Source organism: Dendronephthya gigantea, unplaced genomic scaffold, assembly GCF_004324835.1.
Source record: "Dendronephthya gigantea isolate DGI-Jeju-01 unplaced genomic scaffold, DenGig_1.0 000120F, whole genome shotgun sequence".
In the NCBI taxonomy this organism is placed as follows: Eukaryota; Metazoa; Cnidaria; class Anthozoa; order Malacalcyonacea; family Nephtheidae; genus Dendronephthya; species Dendronephthya gigantea.
In genome coordinates this window covers 431,660-458,056 of record NW_021163130.1, presented here as the reverse complement: position 1 = coordinate 458,056, position 26,397 = coordinate 431,660, and the positions used below count along the sequence as shown (strand labels likewise).

Below are 26,397 nucleotides of genomic sequence, written 5' to 3'. Positions count from 1 at the left end.
ATCGAACTCACAACCTCTACACCTCTCTTTGCAAATTTTTCCAACCTCGCTGTAAACAGCCTCTGCAAATATCGCGTCCATCAAATGACATAAGTTCCTAACTTCCGACGGTTCAAATTCATCCATAGTTAAACTGCCCGCGCTGAATATCTGTTAGTGTATTATATATTGTATATTATCTTTTCCTTGGGAAGAATTCATGATAAGAAACGCCTCTCGAAATGAAATTGCACGAAAAACCATATCCTTTATTTATACCGTTGAAGAATATTTATATCTTTTAATTCCAACCCTACGTGCTTACGCCACTCTCTCGGTAAAGTCCAACCCTACGTACTTACGCTATCCTCTGGGTAAAGTCCGACTCTACATAGTCCCATTCTGCGTATTTACGCATTATTATCCCTCGTGAACTTCCTGTATTGCATTCACGCGTACCCCTAGTTATGTTCTATAATAGTCAGGTTAAAACTGTGCGAAATCGTTCGCTATGGCTCCCCAAAATGATATCGTCGCTGTCATGGACATGGACGGCTTTCGAGTAGGAAGTAAATTCCGCTGCAAGGAGCTCGGTATGATCAAAGTGGGAGATACCTACGGGCAATCCTTCTTCTTCGATATTGGGCTTCGTTGGTCGGACTTAACCGAAAAAGACCAGAAGGCGTGCAAGTTCGTGCAAAAGAAAATCCACAAACTGTCGTTTGGGGTGCCGCGGGGTGTCAAGACATTCGATATCTCGCAGTTGGAAGCAATCGTGAAGAATTTCTACAGGATAATAAAAAAGAACCCAAACTCTACGATTGCCTACAAAGGCGGAATAATTGAAAGGGATTTTTTTAAGAAAACTAAGATTCCCCTCAATTAATTTGGAATGCTTTGGTAGTCCCAAAGCAGATAAATTATTTGATCAGCTGGGCCGGTTGGATACCTGCGGGAACCATTTGGATGTCTGGGCGTATCAACACTACGCAAAAGTTGAGGTTGAGGCCTTCGCGATGTGGCTGGAGAAGATGTAATGAAAAAGACGCAATGACACAAACTGAGTGTCATCCGGTCTCACCTTACATTTCGCCCGACGCTTTGGCCTTCGACTTCAGCAAATTACGATCTGGCCCGCCCAAGCCCCGCTATTGTGAATCAGAATACCGGTGAATTCCGGCTGGGTACGAAACAGAATTTGGTGAACTCAACCAAAGTCAAAGCAAAAATGAACCGAAAACAAAAAGAGGCCGAAAGATCAAGAAAAAATTATCACAAAAAGAAAGAAAAACTGCAGAAATACATAGACTTCTGCCTATACATGATGAGGGAAAACATCGATTTCGTGCTTAAATTTGAGGAAATCCACGTGGGTACTCCTGAACAGAGGTTTTGGGACGCCATCGAGAACTTCGATACATCATTCTTGGACGAACAGTAACAAAAAATATAGACGGATCATAACATATAATAGCGTAGTAATACAAGTATAATAAGCAAATAATACGCAAAAGTTGAGGTTGAGGCCTTCGCGATGTGGCTGGAGAAGATGTAATGAAAAAGACGCAATGACACAAACTGAGAGTCATCCGATCTCACCTTACATTTTGCCCGACGCTTTGGCCTTCGACTTCAGCAAATTATGATCTGGCCCGCCCAAGCCCCGCTATTGTGAATCATTATACCGCTGTATTCCGGCTGCGTACGGAACAGAATTTTGTGAAATCAACCAAAGTCAAAGCAAAATGAACCGCAAACAAAAAGAGGCCGAAAGATCAAGAAAAAATTATCACAAAAAGAAAGAAAAACTACAGAAATACATAGACTTCTGCCTATACATGATGAGGGAGAACATCGATTTCGTACTTAAATTTGAGGAAATCCACGTGGGTACTCCTGAACAGAAGTTTTGGGACGCCATCGAGAACTTCGATACATCATTCTTGGACGAACAGTAACAAAATAATTGTTACGAAATGCGAATATATAATGTAATTTAGCATTGTTAAAAAAACACAAGGTCAATATAGATGAGGAAATTACTTGGGGAACATGTCACATAAAATGAAGTGTAAAGTAAATATTATTATGACCCTTCGGAATCACAAAATTACTTTTCCTGTCACAAGGTGACAGCCCATGGGATTTCCTCCCAAACAATAGTATGTCGTACAAAGTACAAGTGTCACGACTCAAGAACATAAGTTCTAGGCGGATACTAGTTTATGTCAATCATGTCTTTGTTATATATTGCTCGGTTAAGCACTTGAAGCCTTACGTCACTAAAAGCTTAATTCGATGAAATTATTAGTAAAATAGTTTATAAGTTGAGATACGGTTCACAGAGTAATAAGTTGATAATTGTACTTTAAGTTGATGATAAATATTTTAAGTTGTGAACAAGTTTTAACAGTGATCGATTAAGTAAAAGACCAACTTGACTAGTGCGTCACCGGCCTTAAGTAAACAAAGTATGAGAGCTGAACCGAGCTTCTAACGCCAACCCACACTTACAACCTACAACGCTGATTGGATTGTGTGAATCACATCACCTTGCACAGGGCGTCTTCAAGATCCCCTCAAATTTTATTATAAAAGGAGGCGCACAGCAACAGAACATTCAGTGGACTAGCGGAGTAAAAAAGTATATGAAACGTTGAAGAAGCTCAACGACAGAACTGACGAAGAAGACAAGAACATTTAAAGACGATCAAGATCGAAGATAGAAAAAGAAGAGAACAGTAACGAACTTTAGTTGAATTATTGTAACGATCCACTACCTCGCGCAGAAATAAAAACCTTCTAACAATTTGGTGGAGGATCGGCGTTTTCACAAACTCAATCAGTCCGCCAATTATTCAGAAGAATTTAGAAACATCGTCATTTCGAACATTGGTTAGAAACGAGTGCTTAAACAGCGAGATGACTGGGCCGAACGAAACGCTATTCTTCTATTCATCAATACTTCTACTGACGGCAATGCTAGAGCTTGTCTCATATTTTAGTTGCCGGCCTAAAACAAATGGTCACAACCCAGTGTACAGCTCCTTTGAACAAGGATTGGAAACATGGTCCACCTCTCATCAGTCGAAAGCAGACGAATACGACCGTGCCTACCCGCTCCTTAATGTTATGAATCAGGCTGATATCCAGCGAAAGACGCACCAGTGGAAGCCTCCGTGGTTATGCAACGGCTACTGAGACGCGGCAGAAAAATCTCAGAGATTTCCGGATCCTTCCTGATGGTCAGAACGCTTGTATTATGGACATGAAACTGGACACATTTTAAGATTTGTATAATATAAGTTTTGTCATTGTCATGTTACACGTATATGTTTTTATTTGTCTTTATATTTCGATAATATTAAACACGAGAGTATAGCTGTTCAACTAAAATTTCTTAGGTACACTCAGCATGCTGATTAAACATGTTGCCGTAGGATAGCGCATGCATGTTTTTAATTGGGTCAGTATATAAATTTAATTCTGACGCCTCTATTTGTGCGTCATTCGTCGATCATACATTTTTCTCTTCCCCCGGGACAGTCAAGGGTCTCCCAAACTTGTTGTAATGGATTATATTTCTTTTTCAAGCCAAAAGCTTAAATATTAGACACATTCTTGTTTTCTCTATGTAGACTCGGTATTTATATTTTCGATGAAAACCTACATTTTGGAGTTTGGTTTGCTGTGCATGACGATTAAAAATAAATGAAATGAGTTCAGTAATATTAAGAATTATACGTATAAAATTTGTTTGCATAAGTTGAAATATTTTGAAGAATTATTAAGAAGACGTATAAATAGGTTTAGGTTATTATTATGGAGAGATGTTTTGTCGGAAAAGCTTTATAATAATTTCCTGTTATGTGAAGTTGATCAACCAAGAATCTGAATACAATTTTCGCTGTTGAAATGATAAGATATTTTATGAAATTTGAATAATTTTTGGTACACTTTCTGATTGCATCTACAAAATTTAAAATTTCGCTTAAGTCCCTGGTACATACATTCAGGAAAACAGGCAATTTCTACACCTTGTTTTCACACTGATTTTGGTTTAAATCGCTATATTCTCACGTGTTGGATATATAATTGTAGATTACCCCTGAGGTACACATAGGCATAAGTATAAAATTATATTTAGATCATGGTATCTTGTATAATCAATTATGTAGTGTTGTCGTAGATTAACAACACGTACTATATGTATGGTCTCAGTTATTAGGCATTTGGTAATATGCCCGTGATAGCCACGCCGAGCTCAAAAATTGAAATAGTTGGAAATTTGTAGACATATACATACACATATGTATGATACTTAGTTAACTAAAGTTCTTATCTTCACTCGAAGCTGAGGACAGCTTATTCTAGGTGAGGAGGATTGTTACGAAATGCGAATATATAATGTAATTTAGCATTGTTAAAAAAACACAAGGTCAATATAGATGAGGAAATTACTTGGGGAACATGTCACATAAAATGAAGTGTAAAGTAAATATTATTATGACCCTTCGGAATCACAAAATTACTTTTCCTGTCACAAGGTGACAGCCCATGGGATTTCCTCCCAAACAATAGTATGTCGTACAAAGTACAAGTGTCACGACTCAAGAACATAAGTTCTAGGCGGATACTAGTTTATGTCAATCATGTCTTTGTTATATATTGCTCGGTTAAGCACTTGAAGCCTTACGTCACTAAAAGCTTAATTCGATGAAATTATTAGTAAAATAGTTTATAAGTTGAGATACGGTTCACAGAGTAATAAGTTGATAATTGTACTTTAAGTTGATGATAAATATTTTAAGTTGTGAACAAGTTTTAACAGTGATCGATTAAGTAAAAGACCAACTTGACTAGTGCGTCACCGGCCTTAAGTAAACAAAGTATGAGAGCTGAACCGAGCTTCTAACGCCAACCCACATTTACAACCTACAACGCTGATTGGATTGTGTGAATCACATCACCTTGCACAGGGCGTCTTCAAGATCCCCTCAAATTTTATTATAAAAGGAGGCGCACAGCAACAGAACATTCAGTGGACTAGCGGAGTAAAAAAGTATATGAAACGTTGAAGAAGCTCAACGACAGAACTGACGAAGAAGACAAGAACATTTAAAGACGATCAAGATCGAAGATAGAAAAAGAAGAGAACAGTAACGAACTTTAGTTGAATTATTGTAACGATCCACTACCTCGCGCAGAAATAAAAACCTTCTAACATAATATAGACGGATCATAACATATAATAGCGCAGTAATAAAAGTATAATAAGCAAATAATACGCAAAAGTTGAGGGTGAGGCCTTCGCGATATGGCTGGAGAACATGTAATGAAAAAGACGCAATGACACAAACTGAGTGTCATCCGATCTCACCTTATATTTCGCCCGACGCTTTGGCCTTCGACTTGAGCAAATTACGATCTGGCCCGCCCAAGCCCCGCTATTGTGAATCAGAATACCGGTGAATTCCGGCTGGGTACGAAACAGAATTTGGTGAACTCAACCAAAGTCAAAGCAAAAATGAACCGAAAACAAAAAGAGGCCGAAAGATCAAGAAAAAATTATCACAAAAAGAAAGAAAAACTGCAGAAATACATAGACTTCTGCCTATACATGATGAGGGAGAACATCGATTTCGTGCTTAAATTTGAGGAAATCCACGTGGGTACTCCTGAACAGAGGTTTTGGGACGCCATCGAGAACTTCGATACATCATTCTTGGACGAACAGTAACAAAATAATATAGACGGATCATAACATATAATAGCGTAGTAATACAAGTATAATAAGCAAATAATACGCAAAAGTTGAGGTTGAGGCCTTCGCGATGTGGCTGGAGAAGATGTAATGAAAAAGACGCAATGACACAAACTGAGAGTCATCCGATCTCACCTTACATTTCGCCCGACGCTTTGGCCTTCGACCTCAGCAAATTATGATCTGGCCCGCCCAAGCCCCGCTATTGTGAATCATTATACCGCTGTATTCCGGCTGCGTACGGAACAGAATTTGGTGAAATCAACCAAAGTCAAAGCAAAATGAACCGCAAACAAAAAGAGGCCGAAAGATCAAGAAAAAATTATCACAAAAAGAAAGAAAAACTACAGAAATACATAGACTTCTGCCTATACATGATGAGGGAGAACATCGATTTCGTACTTAAATTGAGGAAATCCACGTGGGTACTCCTGAACAGAAGTTTTGGGACGCCATCGAGAACTTCGATACATCATTCTTGGACGAACAGTAACAAAATAATATAGACGGATCATAACATATAATAGCGTAGTAATACAAGTATAATAAGCAAATACGCAAAAGTTGAGGGTGAGGCCTTCGCGATGTGGCTGGAGAAGATGTAATGAAAAAGACGCAATGACACAAACTGAGTGTCATCCGGTCTCACCTTACATTTCGCCCGACGCTTTGGCCTTCGACTTCAGCAAATTACGATCTGGCCCGCCCAAGCCCCGCTATTGCGAATCAGAATACCGCTGTATTCCGGCTGGGTACGAAACAGAATTTGGTGAAATCAACCAAAGTCAAAGCAAAAATGAACCGAAAACAAAAAGAGACCGAAAGATCAAAGAAAAATTACTATAAACAAGACCTCCTACATCGCGTAAATAGAAGAAATAAAAACTATATAACAATTCTATTCGCGCGGGTTCACGCATAGCTTCGGGAAAATTCAACAGCTTCCGATGTCCCGCATGGGATCCACGCGGATCATCACTGCCAGCATTCTGAGGGTAAATGGAAAAGAATATAGCGGATGCATTGCAACGTCGTGTTGTACAGCACTGCAATGCAATGCGCGTGGCACTAAGCTGTACAATACCGAGATAATTCCTCTGGATGTTTCTCCCAATATACCACCAATTCACATCCTTTGGTGAACACTAGGTGGAGATGGCATAAGAAATCATATTATCCCACTACGAAAATGCCGGGATGTAAGTGGTTATAATCATTTATACCTGTTTAACTATTTTATATATTTCTATTCAATAAGCTATATGCATTTTATAATAATATTGCATAAATATAACAGAAAAACTGTCGATTAGAAGACGGACATGGGTGACAATGATTTCGTGCTTTGTTTTTTAGCTTACAATACTTTCTTTAAATCATTCACTGGTTTTTGTGGAGATGGAGACTTATGTCAGTACCAGTTTGATCTACAGGGTGGAAAGAAAGCAAAATGGGGTGCAGTGTGATCGTTGTTTGCTATGGTTTCACTTACACTGTGGTGTTTATCTTTTCCGACGAAGAAACGCAAGAAATATACGGAAAAACGCAGGATCCGCATACCTCAAACGTGCCCACTCAGCCATTTAAAAATTTCGTGCAGGAACGGCCTTATTAACGCTATATGATGAGATCATAAGAGAGCAGGAAACCCTAGGTATAATAGAGAGGGTGGGGGAACTGGAGACAAAGGAAAAGGTACATTATTGACCCCATCAAGCAGTTACACGTAAAGATACCAAAACCACAAAATTGCGTATTGTTTACGATACGTCGTCAAAGGAGGGTAAGAAAGGAGCATCCCTTAATGACTGTTCGCATGCTTGTGGGCTCTTCACTGAAGCCGTTGTTGTTTTATATATTGTTAAGGTTTAGAGACAACCCAGTGGTGTTGATGAACAGTAGTTCAACATTGTAAAGATCCAACGACCTCACGTAGAAATAAAAGCCAATTAACAATTTGGAGAACGGAACGGCCTTATGAACGCTACAGTGGAACCATACGTCCGGTATATTCCAGTAGTGTTCGTACCAATGAGTCAAACAACCCCGACAGCATTGATATGTAGCAACTCAAACTACGACAGCGCTAAAGACAAAAGATGCAATGACACAAACTGAGTGTCATCCGGTCTCACCTTACATTTCGCCCGAGGTTTTGGCCTTCGACTTCTGCAAATTACGATCTGTCCGCCCAACCCCCGCTATTGTGAATCAGAATACCGCTGTATTCCGGCTGGGTACGAAACAGAATTTGGTGAAATCAACCAAAGTCAAACCAAAAATGAACCGAAAACAAAAAGAGACCGAAAGATCAAAGAAAAATTACTATAAACAGAAGGAAGATCTGAAGAAATACAAAGACTTCTACCTATACATGATGAAGGAAAACATTGATTTGGTGGTTAAATTTGAGGAAATCCACATGGGTACTCCAGAACAGAGGATTTGGGACGCGATTGACCTTGGACCTCTTAATGACTGTTTACGCGTATATCATACTGCATTATATAAGTTTACTGACTATTCACATTGCGAGCGCGACATGCACCTATATAAGCTATTCTAATGTAAAATATCTCGAAAAGTAAAGTAAATTACTTGTGCACGAGTTAAAATATTTTGAAGAATAATTATGACGTAAACATAAAAATTGCAGTTGAAAAAATTGAAGTTGAAAAATATTATCAAGGATAGTCATGAAAAAAAGTTGAATGATGCTAGAGCTGCTAGAGTTCAAGTATCACGATTCAAGGACATAAGTTCTAGGCGGATACTAGCTTGGTTCAATCACTTCTTTGTTATAATTTGCGCGGTTGAGGACTTAAGGATTACGTGACGAAAAGCTTAATTCGATAAAATTATTAGTGAATATAGCTTCAGTTGTAAGATATGGTTCACAGGGTTATTGATTGATTATTTTACTATAAGTTGATGATAAATATTTTAAATTGTGAACAAGTTTTAACATTGATCAATTAAACAAGACCAAGACGCACCAGCGCCCTGAAGTAAACAAAACATGCGAGGTAGACCGAGCTTTTAAACGCCAACCTACATTTCTAACCTACAACGATCGTTGCTTAATTGGGGATCACCTCACTTTGCAGATAGCGGGTATACAGATCTTTTGAAAGTGAACTCAGCATGGACTAGTGTTGTACACAATACTAGGTTTTACGTGCAGTATTGATCATAGTTCCGTGGCAAGAAACGTTTGATGCACCTTCTTGCAATCATTTCAAAATCAACCGAGTGGTTTCCTGTAACCTATCTTTGCTTTAACGCTCTCAAATTTCACACCAGCAAGACACGAACTAGGCATACATTGCTGTACCAAAAGGAAGGCACTTGCCTTTCGATGTGAATTTGAATGCTCAGTGTAAACACTTTCACATGTGCTAAATCAATCATTTTTACCAAGAAATACTAACAACGGCAAATTTCACACTAGCAAGACACGAACTAGCACGCATTGTTGTAGCAAAACGTAGGCACTTGCGTTTCAATGCGAATTTTAATGCTCAGTGTAACACTTTCACACGTGCTAAATCAATCATTTTTACGAAGAAACACCAACCACGGCACAACTCAACCTCGTTGCGGATGTCGGTAAAGAAATAAAGCATTTCGAAATGTTTTAGTTGTTTCTTTAAGAATCGGTAAATGTTTCAGCCAGATTTTTTAGAAGTCACTACGAGAAAACTATTCAAGAACTTTAAATATAAACGCGGAAATTGCCAAGTTTAACATGTGCATTAAAACAAAACTACAATGCATATAGGCATATCACTTACCGCGACTTGAACTGTGGCCCAGGATTATTTCGATATAACATTTTTGGATAAGAATCGTTCCAAATAATTCACGGTCTTGGCATCAACAGTTTTGATCCGTTTCTCTTCTCCTCAGTTTCTCGTTTTAATTTTTTGCTCCAAATCACCATGTAGCATACTGTATTGGTCCATGAATGTCATCCCTTATGTTGACGTTTTTAATATCGTCTGTCATTTTGCTTTTTTTGACAGCTTCTTTGATTTCTTTTTCACTTTTTTCTTAACTTTCTTGGTGGTCACCGACATACCCAAAATCTGATCACACTCACTATGTATCTCTTCAAATCGTGGTTGTAAAGATTTACTTTGCTCATCGCCTGAATCGTATCTTCGCTTTCTGGTCGAACATTTTAATGAAACCATCTCACTTTGTAAAGTTTTTTTTTTTTCGATCTCTTCATCACAATTATTGTGGCTAAGTGCATCAATGTCTGCCGTATCTTTAATAGGCACTGATGACAACGACTTTCTTGAACGTTTCTTTCTCTTCATCTTTATTTTTTCATAGGGATTGCTGCAGATGATAAAAGATAAAAGGTAAGATATATTAACTAGTAAAATGAAAGTGCCGTTTTTACAATGTGCAAACACAAATTATCGTAATTACTCATAGAATAATAGTCACAACTGTTAGTGCTTGTATTTTACAAAATGTACACTTCCCTACTTTGTTTAGCTTAGTACAAAACCTGTAGTAAGGATTTCTTATGTGGATATTTTTCTTCAGGGGACAGTCACAATTAACATTTTCAAGCAAACTATAGTTGTGGGAGTTGAACAAACATTCTGCACTACACTGGTTATAAGTATTTTGAAGTTCCATTCTGTGTTTCATCGGCAATCAATCTTGATTGTTAAAACAAACTTTTAAAATAGGAAACTTACTCTTCGCCTTCTTGATCAGCAACCCTTTTTAACTTTCCATTCAATTTGTGACCATGTCGAGCAGACCTTAAAATAAAATTCAATATACACCATTAGTGGGGCTATAAGTACAGACCTAAATTTCAATGCTTGCCAGTTAGGTAAATTCAAGTACCATTCCCAAACCTTTGATAACAAATTTAGTTACAGACATTTTTGGCATAAAAAATGGCCATAGGGTTTTCAACTTAGGAAAAGCCGACTTACTTATGAGCTGTTCTCCCACCACAAGCTTTGAATATTTCCTCATCTGTAAAACTGGAAAAAATAGAGGAAACGTCATGTAAGGAATGAATGGTGTGTAATGTGTAACCTGCACAAACCCCTGAACAAGGAGTATCATCACATCATACATGTGAAGTTAACTAATACTTTCCACATACTTGGCTTTTACTTCAGGAGTCTCCAGTGTGGATGGAAGAAATGCATCACCATCATTTGTGGCCTTGATTCAAAATTTTAAATAATTGGGATTTAGTAATTTTACCAAATTTGCCATTAATTAAAGCAAAGCTCAGAATCATGATTGTTTGCATCTTTACGTCTTCGAAAAACAACAGATCATATAACTAAGAACATGAGATGTATTACTAATACAGTCCTATATTATCTCTGAATGTTCATATATCACAGAATTTTTTCTTCATGATGCGGGGTAAAAATTTAAAGCATACAGTTAGTACATGCAATATTGCACCTTAACAAATCTTCCATAATACAATTCTTTTCTTTTAACTCTCCATAACTTCTTTGGTCTCACAATATCATTTGAACCATCATCCTTCTTGGAAACTTGTACCCCTTTCTACAGGAGTATAAAAAACACTTCAGTTCTGCTACTGAAATATTGTTGATAATACATAAAAGAAGGTTCAACCATTGCTATGATTGCATCATTAAAATGCCACCCGGGTTTTCCAAGCACACTGGTTTCTCCTCTTGCTAGAAGTATCACTATTCCATAACTACTAATTATTTGGTCAACAGCACACATAACTTGTCAAATGACCCTGCCTGAAATTATGGCTAGCCTTACAATCATAATGTAAAATAACAGGAAACGAATGTTAATGCATCTTTTGTTTGTATTTCTACCATTAAGAGCAGTGCAAATATCAATTCAATTCTGTACTATCAATTATATTGCTGGTCTAATCTTAAATATAGTACCTCAGATTGCTCAACCACAATATTACTGGCAGCTTTGTTAAATAATTGGTCCCACCAGTTGTTTGTAAACTCTTTTCCAACATCAAAACCCACCTAAAAAGGATGGTGCAAAAATACACTTCATGTATTTTACAGTAGGTATAATTCAACAACACTTGCATCAGTTGCATGTTTATTAAACATTTTAGGAACTACAACTCGGCTGGTTTAGCTGCAATAATACACATAGCAATCAATTTACACTAGCTGTTACCCTGCTGTTACAGACAGCTTCAGAAAATCAATAACTACTGTATACTCTCTATAATCAAAAATATATATTTTTATTGTATTATTAAGAAAATATCTACAATATGTACACACCCCCAATTTGTTATTTTTCACACCAACTTTGATTGCATTAGCTCTACCACTCTCATCTTTACCAAGTCCTTTGCCTAAAACATCCAAAATGATATATGTAACTAGTAGGAAAACTCATGGCTACACAATCTATAGGACAGTGTATCAGCTAATGTGTCGGGAATTTAAGCTTGACACATTTTAAGGCATCAATAAATAACAGTCTGACACTGTATCTTGGAAAATGAAATTTTATTCCTCATTGTGTACTAAAAACATCCATTTTACATTACTTCACTGACATGTAAGAAAAATTCATTGTGTAAAGCCCTTTTTTGGCCAAATCTAAGGCATGTTACAGAGTGGTTAATGATAAATGATTACATGTATATACATGTGGCAACTCAATTTCAGAAACCTAGAGTTAATTAACTCCATTACAGAAATAAGCATCAAACATTAGGGTTATCTACCCAATAATCAAGCATGTAAATCTCCTGTTAACATCTAGGTCGAATGTCAAAATTAGATTCCTGACCAAATACATGCAAGAGATTTCACACAATTCCTTATTTTATGTGCATTATAATGTCTTTTATCTACATACAGGTATACAAATGTTTGTGTCTGCCACCTTTCATAGTGAAACATGGAAAATACTGATAATCTTCATACCAGTGCTTTTTAAAAATCAAAATTTTCATTCAGGGTAGCAGTATATTTTTCCATGGCAAATACACTTACAATTTAGGTGTATGTTGAAATGGGAGCTGGTTTGGAATAATTGGGTAGTGTTGGTTTGTCAAATGTTGCCATAGGGTTATGGTGCCAAAATGATTAAAAACATTGTAAAATTGTTCACCAAAACTGTACAAAACATATACCATACCAGCTATATACATACACACAAATATACAGTAAAATATATAGTAAAATTGCAGTATACATATGATAGGAACCTTGTGTAACCATTTTGCCATGTAAGAGGAAATTGCCATATGACCTGGTGACCTTAGAGTCTTAGTTTGGACTTTTATTATGCGGCCAAAATTATGAAATCAATTGACCAAATCCATCCACCCCTACTTTTTATACTAATATCTCAAATCAACAGTCATGTACCAAGGCAAGAAGGGAGGTGTAAGTCTGGAATGCATTTGGGGATTGAGGCAATAGGTTATTATTTTAGAACTACAAATTAAAGGACCAAACTAACTAATAGAGGTGAACCTCAAAATAACTTATACTGTTATTCATCATCACAGGACATTTAGTCATTTTATATACATTATGCGTTGGATACAATATGATACACTGACAGTAGAATTCTCATAGAAAAAGTATACCTTTTAAATAGAGGGAAAAACTGTGAAATACTATGTTTTATGTATTGAAATTATGGGCGGTTGAGCAACTATTCAAAGCCAGTAATAGCATAGTCGCCAAGAATATAATTATATAAAGCGTGCGTCATGTATTATAAAATGGGGAGTATTTATTGATCTGCTAAAAGGGACAGGGCCAAGGGTCTCTCGCAACGGTTTCTCAAGCCTTAAAAAACGGGCAATTTTCAAAGTAGTCTGACACATTTTGCTGGGATAGGGTTAAACGCGGAGATGAAGTTGGAAAACCAGTAGAAAATGGACCTAGCAAACAATCGCCGTTCAAACAATGGCGGACAAAACGCATGCTGACACGAAATATATTTGTCGATGGCCCTTAACACTATTAATTTCGATCTAAACCCAATTTCACAATTGACACTAAGCAAATTTTCAGCTTTTCGAACATCAAATTCAGCAAAAGCTTCGGCTTAGAAGAGGAATTTTCAGCTTTGAAAATCCGTTAAAACCGCACCGTTGCGAAGGAGCGTTCAGCTCAAGGCGCTTTGCTTTTCCCCTAGGGTTTTTTTTGCTATTTCCACGTGTATTGTTTTGCTGTGTACATTATGTGAAGAACGTATTGATCACAGATCAAGTACTGATCTGTAAAACGAAACAAGCTTTACTAAATATGAAATAAACGCCAAAATATCGGAGCACATTTATTTACGAGATATTAAACAAACATTCAAACTGATGACTTGAACATCAAGAAATACTGTGCTTTTTAAATTCAGATACACCTACGGACGTACCTTCGCTCCATCCATGTTTCTGAAGTTGATTCTTAGCGAAATCCAAGCCACAATTATATCTTTCTGAAACGGCTGTCTCTTCATCTTCTTGCCTTTCGTCTTTGACCATAACCACCGCCCTACGTGTCCTTCGGGCTTCGTTTGTGACAAAATAGATAAGACCTCGTGAGAAACGCCAGTAAAACAAACAAAGATGATTGACAACTTTATACAGAAATGATAGGTAGAATAGAATGCAGTAATGATCATAGGGATTATAAATAACACGTGTTACTTATAATCTCTATGGTAATGATTCTGTTCAGGGATAATAGGGTTCTTTTCAGTTCAATGATGATGATGATGTATTGAATAAGGAGTATATAGGGATTTACTAAGTAGATATCTGGAATTACTAAGTATATATCTGGATAATTTTGAAACGAATTTCAGGGCTTCACAAATAATTAAAGACGTCCTAAACTCTTAAGCTAACCTGTTTTCTCTATTTCTAAAAATATTTTCATTCTATTAATTTGAACCTCAGTTATTATAATGGTAAAACCTTAGATATAAAAAAAATTGGGCAAAAATTAATTCTACTGAAACTTGACTCTATGTTGAACCGGTAGCAACGGCATCCCAGTGTATCCCAAATTGTTCATAATAACGATGAGAGACTCCAAATTGACCTTGACCTTTGACGCCTTGTGGTTCATTACATTGGAACGTCTGCTTTGGCCACGTTTGCCAAAGGAAGTGGACGCACAATTTTGGCGGAATCGTCTCATCTTCTTCTATTTATATTCAAATTTCTTCATCATACATTTACGCCGAACGCGCACAGTACTCGTTTTGGTAAAATTTTGCCCACTGGACGTTCGTGAAGTTGATATTTGATCGATCATTATTAATAGAGTGTGGTTTATTTTCTGGTTTTGTTATTATTACCTGTTGAAATTGGCAAGTATGACGCATAATCGTGGTGCATTTTATACGATTGTCGTGCTTTTATCCCTGGTTATACTTGTTCACTGCAAACCTGTACAGAAACCTAACGATTCAGAGAAGAAGAAAGATGAATGGCGAAAGGAGGAAGACCCAGCTTATGTGAAATATTTAAAGCAAGTTATTGAAATACTAGAGGAAGATGAGAACTTCTCAAAGAGACTTGAGAATGTGACAGAGGAAGACATTCGAAGCGGTAAGATTGCTGAAGAGATCGATTTTGCAAGTCATCATATACGTACTAAATTGGACGAACTTAAACGCAAAGAGATTGAGTCTCAGAGACAGTTATTGAGAAAGCAAGAAGATGTTCGTCGTGGTATACATAGGGAGTACTGGAATCCTTTGAACGACAGGGAAAATCCGAATACATTTGAAGTAGGAGATTTGAAGAAATTGCTTGCTAAGGTGAATATACTGCATGACATTTCAGTACCCTTACTTCCAGGGAATAAGACTGAATTTGCCTTTGCAAACACCGTAAAATGTGCAGGTTCTAGACAACTTGCCTGGCAGTTGTCAGCAAAACTTAGCAAAGCTACATTGGAATTTGCATGCATGGGCCCATATAGTCATTCTCTATACTATAGCACATTTTTGTTGCCTCTAGCACCATGTTGGATCATAGTAGCTTCACTGAATTTGTAGAATTCACATCTCATTGGCTTGTGCCTAATCACAGTGTAGTGACATTCAAGTAATATAAACTTAAGGCATGAAAATGTTGCTTTGTGCATCTATCTGCCCCAGTGCAATAGTCCATTGCAAGAAGCTTGCTTGGGGGTGAATATATAATTGTCCCATGCCTGACTGATTTCTTTTGATCATGAATATATTATATATGAATATACACCCCTTCTAATGACACCCCTTCCTCAGTGAACTCTTAAGATATTTACTCTGTATTACTGGTACTCTCTTAGAAGTTTAAAATTGAGACATGCAGTGCCAGTCACGTTATGTTTTGGCTACAATAGGTTGCATTCAACACACCAAAAAAATTTTTTTGCAACATTCATTTGAATGATGACATCATAATTTAGCATCTGAAGAACCATCTTGTATATGACTGAATTTCACTTTAACAAAATCTCAAAACAATACCCTACAAGCGCTTCTAGATTGTCATTAAATAGACAAGGGCTACTAGTTGATGCTTAATTCACACACAGATGAATTGGATCAGATGTCATAGTGCATGCATGTAGATTGATCAGCTGTCGTAAACCAAGCTGAATCAATACATTATTAAAGTATAGAAATACATGACAAAAGGTGTGAATTGAGAGAAAAACAGGGCTTTCAACGAAAAGGCTTTTTATTTTCAACACAACACATTTGAATTATTGTATATTCCTTGTGTATATAATTCTTATTCTAGAATACATCATGGCAGAAATGTCAGGCAGATTTTATTGTCTTAAATGTACTTCCCACTACCTGTTGTACTGGTATAAACTTCCTACCTTAACTATTCTACCTGTGGAATTGCTATATGTGTAATCATTATTTCCTTTTTATCATTTTTAGTGTTTAGACTATTTGTTGTTTGGCTGTAAAATCATTTATAATCTAATTTCTTCACACACTCTGATTTTTACTCTCACTAGCACCATGAGGAAATGAATGAGATTGATAAAAGAAGAAAGGATGAATTTCGAAGACATGAAATGGATAAAGAACACAAACGGAGAGTGTCAGAAAAGGGGTTGGATGAAGAAAAGAAGAAAGAAGCTGCAGAAGAAAGAAGAAGACTGAGAGAAAAACACATCAGAGATGCTCAGAGAGTCAACCATCCAGTATGTGAAACAATTCGAAATGATTGTAGTGTGCTATGCATGCCCTTAATATATGGGTGAAAATAGTAGGAAAACATTTTAGGAACTCTTGCAGAAAATTTGAAGATACCTGACACACACCCTGGGGTGAATTTGCTAGCCATAGGACTGTGTAGTGGTGTAAACCCCTTACATAAAAACTTTCAGCTGGTGCTTCTACACTACCCTATATGACAGATGGTTGACAGCTGTACTCCCCGTACTACAAAACCACAATGGGTCCATCCCTCCCATGATGAACTCGATTCGAATTTACCCAAATTATAAAGCTTTCTCTTCTTTTTACTATTCTGTGCAACCCTATATTCAAAGCCAGGATTGTAACATGCTGCACAGACACTGAATATCTAGTGTTTGCTTTCAACAATTGCTCTCCTTGAAAAAAACAATGTAATATTTTAAGGGCAGTAAACAGCAACTTGAGGAAGTATGGGAAGAAGAAGATGGATTTGACAAAGATCAATTCAATCCAAGGACATTCTTCAAAATGCATGGTAAGTTATGGTAATGTAAAATACTGTATATGACATTATGATTAGGCAAAATATGGAAACACAAGAATATTCTGTATTACATACCTTCTAATATATAGAACGGGGAGAAGGACTGACTGAGGTTAAAAATAGATGGATATGTGTGATGTGGAAAGATGTAAAACAGTCATAAAAATATAAAATGAAACATATTCTGATAAACAAAGACATCTTGCAAACCCAGGCAATGAAGTTTCAGAATCTGGAAAAAATATATACATGTACCATTTGCACGAGTCTTATACCATGAGGTAATAGCCAACGAGGCAGAGTCGAGCGATATAGTTTTATATTAATACATGTAGCCAGAGATTTATAATGTTAATAGAAATATGAAAATATTTATTAAATTTGCATTACAAGAACTGATACCGCATTATAAGAACTGATATACTGTGAGTAAAACCAATAATGTCATGGTTTGATGATAAGCGATTTTGTTCTTGGTATTTTCCAATGCGTAACATTTCCTGATCAAATACAGCTATCTTTATTGCCAGAAATGAGACATGCGCTTATATATTAGATTACAGAAGCTACCACACTCTGCCCAAATACTATAGTTCGGTCCCAACTGATAAAGTATTCATGTTCAATTATTCTTCAATTTTTAAGTAGCAACTTTTTACCCAAATAAACCAAGACTATCGCATCCGTAAAACATGATTTATTTTCTTATGCAGACAAAGATAATGATGGACAATTAGATCCGTACGAATTGGAAAGTTTGTTTTACCGTGAGGTAAATATTTCTAATTTCTATTATAATCTCCATGCACTATATGGCTACGTAGTTTATCAGCTAAGTCTTAAGTTGTTTAATGATGGTGAGTAGAGAGTATACCGAGTAGCGCATAATATACTGGGGCCAGTGGTATAAAAGACTAGTTAACTTTTAACTGTAGTTAAGGATAGAATTGGCCAATCAGAGTCGTTGTGTTTCTGAGTTAACTAGGATTTAACTATGTAAAATAGAAGAGTTTTTTCAATCGGACCCTGTATGTGTGTACGAAACTAACTAGTAATAAAATGTCCATTCACAACTGTTAAGCCTAAGAAATTTAACTATGTATGGCTATTTGTTTAGTATAAGAAGTGAAGATTTAGCCTTGTAGTACATTGTAAACATGCAATATTTCGCGAACTTTGCTTACAATCACGTTCAGGGAAGCTCGCACATGCACCTGGTTTTTACTTCAAGCGACTGTATCCTTCTTATCATTCGTCATCTTCATTCAATATATCTGTTTACATTCAATTCAGGCTAGCAAGATTCACAACAGTACTGATCCAGATTTTGATAGACGAGCACTGGATGAAGAAGTTCAAAGGATGCGTGAACACGTTGTGAAAGAGGTAAGCTGTAATTTCTGGTATTATACGTTTTATATGCATGCGTTCATGCAATACTGACAATGCACCTTTTTCATATAATGACGCGTAGTTTGTATGGCTTGACAATAACCCAATCTCTGAGATGTAACATCATTTTTTACCGTTTGATGACATTATGGAAAAGGCATTTTCCTTACGTGGAAAACAGCAACTAGCCATGAGTTTGATTAATTTGATTCACACAATATTTTCTGTTTAACCCAACTTCCTGCTTGCAAAGAACAGCTTCGCTAGGAATTTTGTCGTCAGCAAATCCATAATTTTAGGTCGACAAAGATAACGATGGTTTCGTGTCGTACGATGAATTCATCGGGGCAACAAAAGATCCGGAATATGAGAAACCGCCTGAGGAAAACTGGAAACCAATTGACGATGAAAAAGAGTTCACCGATGAAGAATTTGAAGAATACGAGAAAGAGTTTGACGATGATGAGGATGATGAGGTAGGCAGCTGAGCTCAAAATAACGCCGGGCAACGGACAATGCTAGTGACCGGTTAACTTTTTTCCTTGCCGGTCATTTTGACCGGTCAAATTTGATTGCTATTTTAACCTAAGTTTACACCTTTAAGTTTTCACCTTTATTCCTAAAATCATCTCTTGAAAAGCACATACTATTAACATACACTATAAATTAAGGAAAATCCGGGTGTCTTGGTTCTTGATTTCGTCAGGTTGATTTTTGAAAATTGTGTGAATTAGTGACCGGACGAAAACCGAGTCTGAAATGAGTCTGAGCGGTCACTTTCGTCGTTATTTTGAACTCTATGGAAGTAAGAAAGCTTTAAGGTTCTTTTTCGTTTTATTATCAGTTCAATATAATCCAAAGAATTTTCGTAAACTATATGCATGCATGATTATTAAAAGTAATCAAGATATGACAGCCAGTGTTTTCTTTATTTGAACCATGCAGGAAGAAAACCACAATGAAGTTCCAGCGGGCGCGACCGTGACGCAACAGGATGCTGCTGCCCCTCATGTACCGCTGGCGCATTCACCGAGCAGGAAAAACGTGAACATGGCGGAGAAAACACTCAATAGAATGTAAATAGAAAAATGTAATCTTCAACGGCATGCAGAACTGTACTAGCAATGCGGTTGGTAAAGCATGTGAGGAATAAATGGGTGTTTATTATAAATTTCTGTACGGTGTGATTGCGGGTTACTTCATGAAGTTATCGATACCCTAGTCCTACAGTGTAATCGAGATTTTTAAAAATCCATCCAATTTTTAATGTATAATCGTTCCAATGTTTTGTTTTGCAAATTTTATCGTGAATGCAAATTTTACAGCCAATCCTGCGTTAAGCCGGTTTTTCACTAGCGATATTTTTCCCGCGAAGCGACTTTATTCCTTTGTTATTTGAGCAATTCGTTCCAGATGGTTGCAGTTGAGAGCTCTGAAACAAAAGTAAAATGTTGCTTCGCGCGAAAAATATCGCTAGTGGAAAACCGGCTTAACGATGGGGGTTTTGAAGCAATATTGCTTCCCATTTGACGGAGTCTTGCTTTCAGAAATTCGCAAATGCCCTTACGTTATGTAACTACTAATTTCATATGGAATCAAGAATAGAAAAGTCTAGCTGTGCCTCACTAGTCTATATCTCACTCCATTGGCATTGCCCATCCCAAAAAGACCATGCATTAGTCACAATATATCCACAAAGAATAATTGTTAATTTTTTGTTTGTAGTGAAATCATATACTTAATCTTATTGGATTTTTATTACGTTCACACTGCGAAAATCTAGACCAAAGCCAGGCCATAGCTTACACCTGTAGGTGTAAACACAACCTAAGATACAAACATTAGCCAGGGGAACTATTTCCTCAGAACAGAATAATTTAAAGATTGGGTGGCATGCACGCTCAAGATTGCTCTGGTCGATTTGCCCCAATGGTAATGGAGAATATTGGTAGTTGATGATCCCGAAAAATTCACTAAAGATTTTTTGAATCAGCCTGAAAATTGTTGTGTGAAAGTTTTTTAATATGTTTCTGAAGTGCCTGTAAGGCTGTAGATCAGTAATTATTGCACTGGTGTTTTCTCAACGTAGAAAGGTTTATCGAGTGGAAGCACACCACTGTCTGCTATTACGCAATCTATGGTTGGACTTGAGCCATCAACACGGATGTTTTCAATCTTCTTGACAATATTCTAAAAAGTAGAATTCAATATTAACTAAGTTGTTCAAGGCTCTATCAGCGCTAACTCTGGGTCATCATCAGTTCACGTTACGTACATACATATAGCTACTAAATTTACAAAGCGAAAAAATCCGAATTTCCTCTCTGGCAATGAAAACTACTCACAATGAGCTTCATTGCCTTAGAGCATCGGCTCGTTTCCATTGTATTGCAGTTGTGTGGTCGACTCAAGCAATTTCGGGAAACAATTTTGTACATCACCCAGGCTGTACTGTATCGTGTTCATTCAGTACATCACCTCCACAGGGTGTGCACTGAGTGAACACGATACAGTACAGGGTGATGCACAAGCCTGCATGCACGGCCTCGCATTCTTCTCGAAAATTAATATTCAAAAGGTCTTGAAATTTTAAAACCTCTCTCAGTCTCAAAGTTGGCCGAAACCTTGGCTTAAACTGTTGAGTGCAAGCATTAAACGAAAGCTTCCAATTATAATCTCTTTCACATTTCCAGCACACAATTTTGCGACATGATACGAAAGAAAACTCTCCGTAAATTAACGCACGATATATGAGTTGTTAATACAAGACAAAATTTTTCAAAGTTATACCTCGACAATTTCAAAAGCCATTTGAAAGAAAGTCATTTCAAAAAACTGATGAAAGAAGGCTTTCGAAATATTTGGATCCTCGAAGCATTTGACGATAATGAATGCAGTAACGCAAACAATTTACAGCACATGCATGAAGAATTTCGGACATCGTCATGATTATAACTACGGTACCAATAATGATTTTTGGCACTTCTCTCGATGCAGGAATATTCTAGAGGTTTAAAGGGTCTTAATTTCGAGTGGTATTATACACACTTCAAATTCAAGCCAGGAACAGTTGATGAAAAAATGAGTCAACTATAGGTCTTCCGGCAGAAATCGAACCCACGCTTTTTGCTCAGTGGCAAGAGCATTGCACCGCCATCGCAAAAGCGTACGTTCGATTCCTGCCAGAGGACCTATAGTTGACTCATTTTTCATCAACTGGCTTGAATTTGAAGTGTGTATAATACCACTCGAAATTAGTACTACAGTACCAATACCAAAACGCTCAGTTGAGTTACTTTATTAACCACTCTCATTCTTGCAGGTTTTTACAAACTAAACCTTACGTACCATCATAACCTAGCTAATTCTATAATACAGTAGATTTTGAGCAGAGCCCTGGTTCAGTCTGAGCCCTTTAGTAGTTTCACGGCTTCTGGAGGTTTTTATATGTGAAAGTGAAAGAAGTGTGTTTTGCTTTGCACTTCCAGACCAATTTATCATTTTGCATGCAATTTAAATACAATCTGGTCCCTAGGAACACTGTATCCCAGAGGGAATCAGTAGATACTAACCATTCCTTCAAGTATTATACCAAAAATAACATGTTGTCCATTCAACCATGGCGTGAGTACAGTGAATATCGCGAACTGGGAACCATTAGTATCTCTTCCAGCGTTGGCCATATTGATCCATCCAGCACCGTAATGGTTCAGTCTGAAGTTTTCGTCATCAAATCTTTCACCGTAAATACTTTTACCTGCCAAGAGAAGAACGTGTGAAGAAGAAACATTTAACTATGTTTTGTGTACTGTGCTTGCTAAGAGCCCTTGTTATAACTTTATATCAAGTTTGTCTGGCTCATAATATAAATTCGCCGAGATTGCACAACGCTTATATCATATAGTATATAAGCGCCCTGGTTTTAATCAACGACAAGGATAGGCATGAAGATCATTTCAAATATACGTATTTTTCGATCATTCCTGAAATGATCAAACGTTGAGAAATTTTGTCTATATAGGTACACTGCCACGCTGCTCAGCCTGCTCCCTGCTTATATATTGATATAAAGTGAGTTGCTCAGTCAATCCTGCACGCAACAGCTCATATTAACTAATTATTGACCGAATGTGAGGTCTGTACTACGAAATATCAGACGGAGGCTTTTTAGCATGGACCGAGCAAGGTCCATGCAAAAAACTTCGGTCTGATATTTCACAGTACAGACAGAACAAGCGAGGTCAACGGGCTGAACTGCATGAGATATCCGGGATACTGGTCCATACTGTATACGAAATATACGGACCACGGTCCGGATATGGGTTTTACGGACCGCTCGTCAACCAATTAGAGTAGAGGTTTTTGAAAAGCCGTATAATAAGCAGTGAGTATAGAAACAGTGAGCACTCTATTTGTATCTATACCCATCATATATTACAATATATTGGTAAATGTACATCAGTATTTTTAACTTTTTTGCATTCATTAATACACCCCCGCGGTCTAACAAAAAATTCTCACAATACCTCCTCGACCATTCCCATGTGTGAAGTCACCACCTAGGGAAATGAGCAATCCATTACATTATATGCAAGCCAACAGTCTGGAAAGTGACAGCTGTGATTCACCTACTGTATTATGTAGTATGTATTACATGATCTGCGGTGCAAAAAGGTTTGCTTCTTAATTTTTTCTTTAGTGACTTCGAGGACGTTTCGGAAATAATAGAGACCTTAAACTTGATGTTTACGACAACCCTCTAACGGCAAACAGAAAAATTCATTTCGAATTTTCAAAACAAATGCTAGGTTTCTGAGGCCGAGAAAATTGGTGCATTATTTTTAAAACAGAGAGTAACTACAAAATTGTGGCAGAGAAAGTGCCAAAAATCTAATTTTAAATGTTATTTGAAATTAGCCGTTTTGCTGTTCGCGGTTTGTCATATTGGTTAAGCTAAAGGTCTCTATTGTCTAGAGTTTATGAACCATCCAGTGAGCCACAGTGGTCTGCTGAAGTGATTTATGGAGACAAAACCTCACCTTGTATCATAAAATCTTTGATTACTCTATGAAACTTACTCCCCCTGTAACCAAATCCTTTCTGTAAATGAAAACAGAACAAAAGAAAGACGTTAATACTTTACGGAGAATTATTAAAGACGATGTTGGTGTAAAAAAACAATAAACAATATTTTGCTATCTGTCTTTCACACAAATTTTTTTTAAAAAAAACCCAACTTATTAAAGAATATTTGTAGATTATTTAAATTATGAGCGCTCGAATTTTTGCCTTTGGTCGCAGTTTTGAGTACCTTCAAAAGTTCGAAAAAGAGTAACTTGACGTTGAAACAGTGGGATGGCAAGGGGGGCAGTTAACTCTTTCAGTATAAAAGGCAGAGACACAGCTACCTGCCCCCCCCTCCCTGTCGACGAGTTCCGGGATGCATACTGAATACTAAGCTGCATGGAAGTTTTTTCAGGTGGAAAAAGTTCAATGACTTTAACTTTGCAGTTCTTTCCTCGTAACAGAAATATTTCCGAATGAAATTCTACTGCATGCACGGTCCGCGGAAAATTTTCCGTTCCGAGAAAATTTGGATACAAATTTCATATGAAACACAACTTGATAGAAAATCTGAAAACACGACTTGACGTCTGAAACGTCGTCAAAATGGCGTGGGTGTAGCATATGACGTGATATGTCCATATGCTTGCCTTACCTCGTGTGTTGCGAGAGCAATAAAATTTTTCACAGTTTTCGGAACGACTTCGCCAAACAAACCAATGACAATCCGACCTTGTTTTTCACCTCCAATTGTGATGTCAAAATACGCCTGGGAGAAAAAAATCCATCATTCATAATCACAATATTCCGTTAAGCCGAGATTCAGGCAGAGCGTCAAATGACTTTGAGGTATTGAAATGAGTATATTACTCATGATTCTTGCAGTCATTTAGTCCTCCCAATATAATAATATGTGTCTTTTTGGTTTCATGAAGGAACATTTTGAACAACTTATGATTCCTAGTCGGCCATTTAGAAGTCATTTTAAAAACCAACTCCACACCAGACGTCATCAAAACGCAAATTATTCACTTAAAAATTAGTCCAAGATGGACGACTATTCAATTTACAACTCGCTGCTTTAGTAAAAACGCAGAAACCGGCCCATTGATGCGCACTACATGAGCAAATCCGAAACATCGAGGCCTGACGCCTTCCGTTTTAAGATTTCTTTACATTTCCCTTCCTCGGTTAATTTGCTCTCTAACTCAGTAAAAATAAGAGTAAATTAAAATGAATCTGAAAATACAAGAACTTTCATTTCAATAGGGGGGGGGGTTACTTTTTATACACGCTTTGAGAGTACCAGAGCCGCTTCCAATTCTTACCCACTGATGTATGTACTAGCGGATTGCAATCTTCATGTGCCTATTAACTGTAGTGAAGTGAACTCAACTGTGTTTATTTTATGATTCAGATCATGCCTGAACAATCAACATGTTATCATGCTCAGTATTAATATATATCGCTCGAAATCTACCGTTGTCTTTAATGAATAAAATATAGATGGAATTAGGATTTAGGATACGCTATGGACAACCTCACAGTGCCATTGAATAAAGAAAAAGGGTTAATTTTACTCGTTATTCAAATCATAGTATTTAATACGTTTTCGTATGCGTAATCAATCGTAAATTACTGTGCTATACATATATAGTTGAATAGAAGCTAATAGTATTTTACTGTCGGTGTATCAACTATACACCGCTTCTTTGTTTACAAAGATGTAACACATAACATTTTAACATTACGCTAATAGTTTTTGCTATGCAGAAAATGAATGGACAATTCAATTCTTACCTTCTGCGTTACCTTCGGCCCTTTGCTGTTCGCGGCATTGACGAGCGAGAAAATGAAGAGGAATAAAAGACAAGAGACCTTCATCTTGTCATGGTTTGAATGCACTCGCTGTTCGTGTGGCTGCAAGACTGCGCGCTGAAATTTGATATCATTCTATAAATGTATCCGGAAGCCATCCGGAAGCTGGCTGATGATAAACTTCATTTACGCGTGCCGACATTGTCATCTAAAGCTGGTTTCAGATGCTTCACCCCCATATTTTTTCAGATGCTTTACCCCCTGCTTCACACGAGCTCATAAGTACTCGGGACCGGGGTCCCTTGCATTATTTGCGCATTGATGATAAGTAGCGAAGTTTGTCCAGGGAACTGAGACCCAGTCACAACTGTCAACGATGTGACAATCTGGAGATGAAAAGGAAATCAAGTAACCGTGAGAAGAATAAAAACAGTGACCATCCTGTCCATCACTCGCAATTTGTTTGATCAAGGTGTAGTGCATGATGAATGGAACTCTAAAAACAAATTTTGCATTTTGTAACTATGCCACCAAAATTACGGTATATAGGTTAGGTCTTAAATTTTTATAAAACGTTGCGCATGGGAAAACGTCTTTGGAAATCATTGACCTCCCAAATCTTTTTAAGTAAGAGCTCTGAGGAAAT

The 26,397-nt window shown here is 37.1% G+C and overlaps 3 protein-coding genes across 3 annotated transcripts; 1 reads left to right on the top strand and 2 right to left on the bottom strand.

The window, feature by feature from the left end:
- Nucleotides 1-6,156: 6,156 nt before the first annotated feature.
- On the bottom strand, nucleotides 6,157-14,317 carry LOC114535511 (G patch domain-containing protein 4-like). Its single transcript, XM_028556813.1, has 8 exons — nucleotides 14,150-14,317; nucleotides 12,034-12,107; nucleotides 11,671-11,763; nucleotides 11,198-11,305; nucleotides 10,884-10,945; nucleotides 10,708-10,758; nucleotides 10,462-10,527; nucleotides 6,157-10,090 (listed from the first exon to the last, which is right to left on the bottom strand). Exons 1-8 carry the CDS (start codon nucleotides 14,256-14,258, stop codon nucleotides 9,748-9,750), a joined length of 906 nt encoding a protein of 301 aa, XP_028412614.1. The 5' UTR covers nucleotides 14,259-14,317; the 3' UTR covers nucleotides 6,157-9,747.
- A 546-nt stretch (nucleotides 14,318-14,863) lies between these two features.
- On the top strand, nucleotides 14,864-19,949 carry LOC114535540 (nucleobindin-2-like). Its single transcript, XM_028556841.1, has 7 exons — nucleotides 14,864-15,544; nucleotides 16,747-16,935; nucleotides 17,378-17,468; nucleotides 18,191-18,249; nucleotides 18,771-18,863; nucleotides 19,169-19,345; nucleotides 19,815-19,949. The coding sequence occupies exons 1-7, from the start codon at nucleotides 15,098-15,100 to the stop codon at nucleotides 19,947-19,949; spliced, it is 1,191 nt and encodes a 396-aa protein (XP_028412642.1). The 5' UTR covers nucleotides 14,864-15,097.
- A 378-nt stretch (nucleotides 19,950-20,327) lies between these two features.
- LOC114535517 (peptidyl-prolyl cis-trans isomerase B-like) lies at nucleotides 20,328-25,854 on the bottom strand. The gene is made up of 6 exons (XM_028556818.1): nucleotides 25,734-25,854; nucleotides 24,589-24,702; nucleotides 23,909-23,969; nucleotides 23,396-23,428; nucleotides 22,442-22,626; nucleotides 20,328-21,059 (listed from the first exon to the last, which is right to left on the bottom strand). The coding sequence occupies exons 1-6, from the start codon at nucleotides 25,815-25,817 to the stop codon at nucleotides 20,931-20,933; spliced, it is 606 nt and encodes a 201-aa protein (XP_028412619.1). The 5' UTR covers nucleotides 25,818-25,854; the 3' UTR covers nucleotides 20,328-20,930.
- Nucleotides 25,855-26,397: the final 543 nt, after the last annotated feature.

What these genes read in the sequence shown, in the direction of transcription:
- LOC114535511 (XM_028556813.1), bottom strand. Translation starts at nt 14,258, where the DNA reads ATGGTCAAAGACGAAAGGCAAGAAGATGAAGAGACAGCCGTTTCAGAA. An exon ending in GAAACATGGATGGAGCGAAG is followed by an intron (nt 12,108 to 14,149) that starts GTACGTCCGTAG and finishes TGGATGTTTTAG; the next exon opens with GCAAAGGACTTGGTAAAGAT. An exon ending in TTGTGGTTGAGCAATCTGAG is followed by an intron (nt 11,306 to 11,670) that starts GTACTATATTTA and finishes ATACTCCTGTAG; the next exon opens with AAAGGGGTACAAGTTTCCAA.
- LOC114535540 (XM_028556841.1), top strand. Translation starts at nt 15,098, where the DNA reads ATGACGCATAATCGTGGTGCATTTTATACGATTGTCGTGCTTTTATCC. An exon ending in CTCAGAGAGTCAACCATCCA is followed by an intron (nt 16,936 to 17,377) that starts GTATGTGAAACA and finishes TAATATTTTAAG; the next exon opens with GGCAGTAAACAGCAACTTGA. An exon ending in ACGATGATGAGGATGATGAG is followed by an intron (nt 19,346 to 19,814) that starts GTAGGCAGCTGA and finishes TGAACCATGCAG; the next exon opens with GAAGAAAACCACAATGAAGT.
- LOC114535517 (XM_028556818.1), bottom strand. Translation starts at nt 25,817, where the DNA reads ATGAAGGTCTCTTGTCTTTTATTCCTCTTCATTTTCTCGCTCGTCAAT. An exon ending in TTGCTCTCGCAACACACGAG is followed by an intron (nt 23,970 to 24,588) that starts GTAAGGCAAGCA and finishes TTTCATTTACAG; the next exon opens with AAAGGATTTGGTTACAGGGG. An exon ending in CAAAGATTTTATGATACAAG is followed by an intron (nt 23,429 to 23,908) that starts GTGAGGTTTTGT and finishes TCATTTCCCTAG; the next exon opens with GTGGTGACTTCACACATGGG.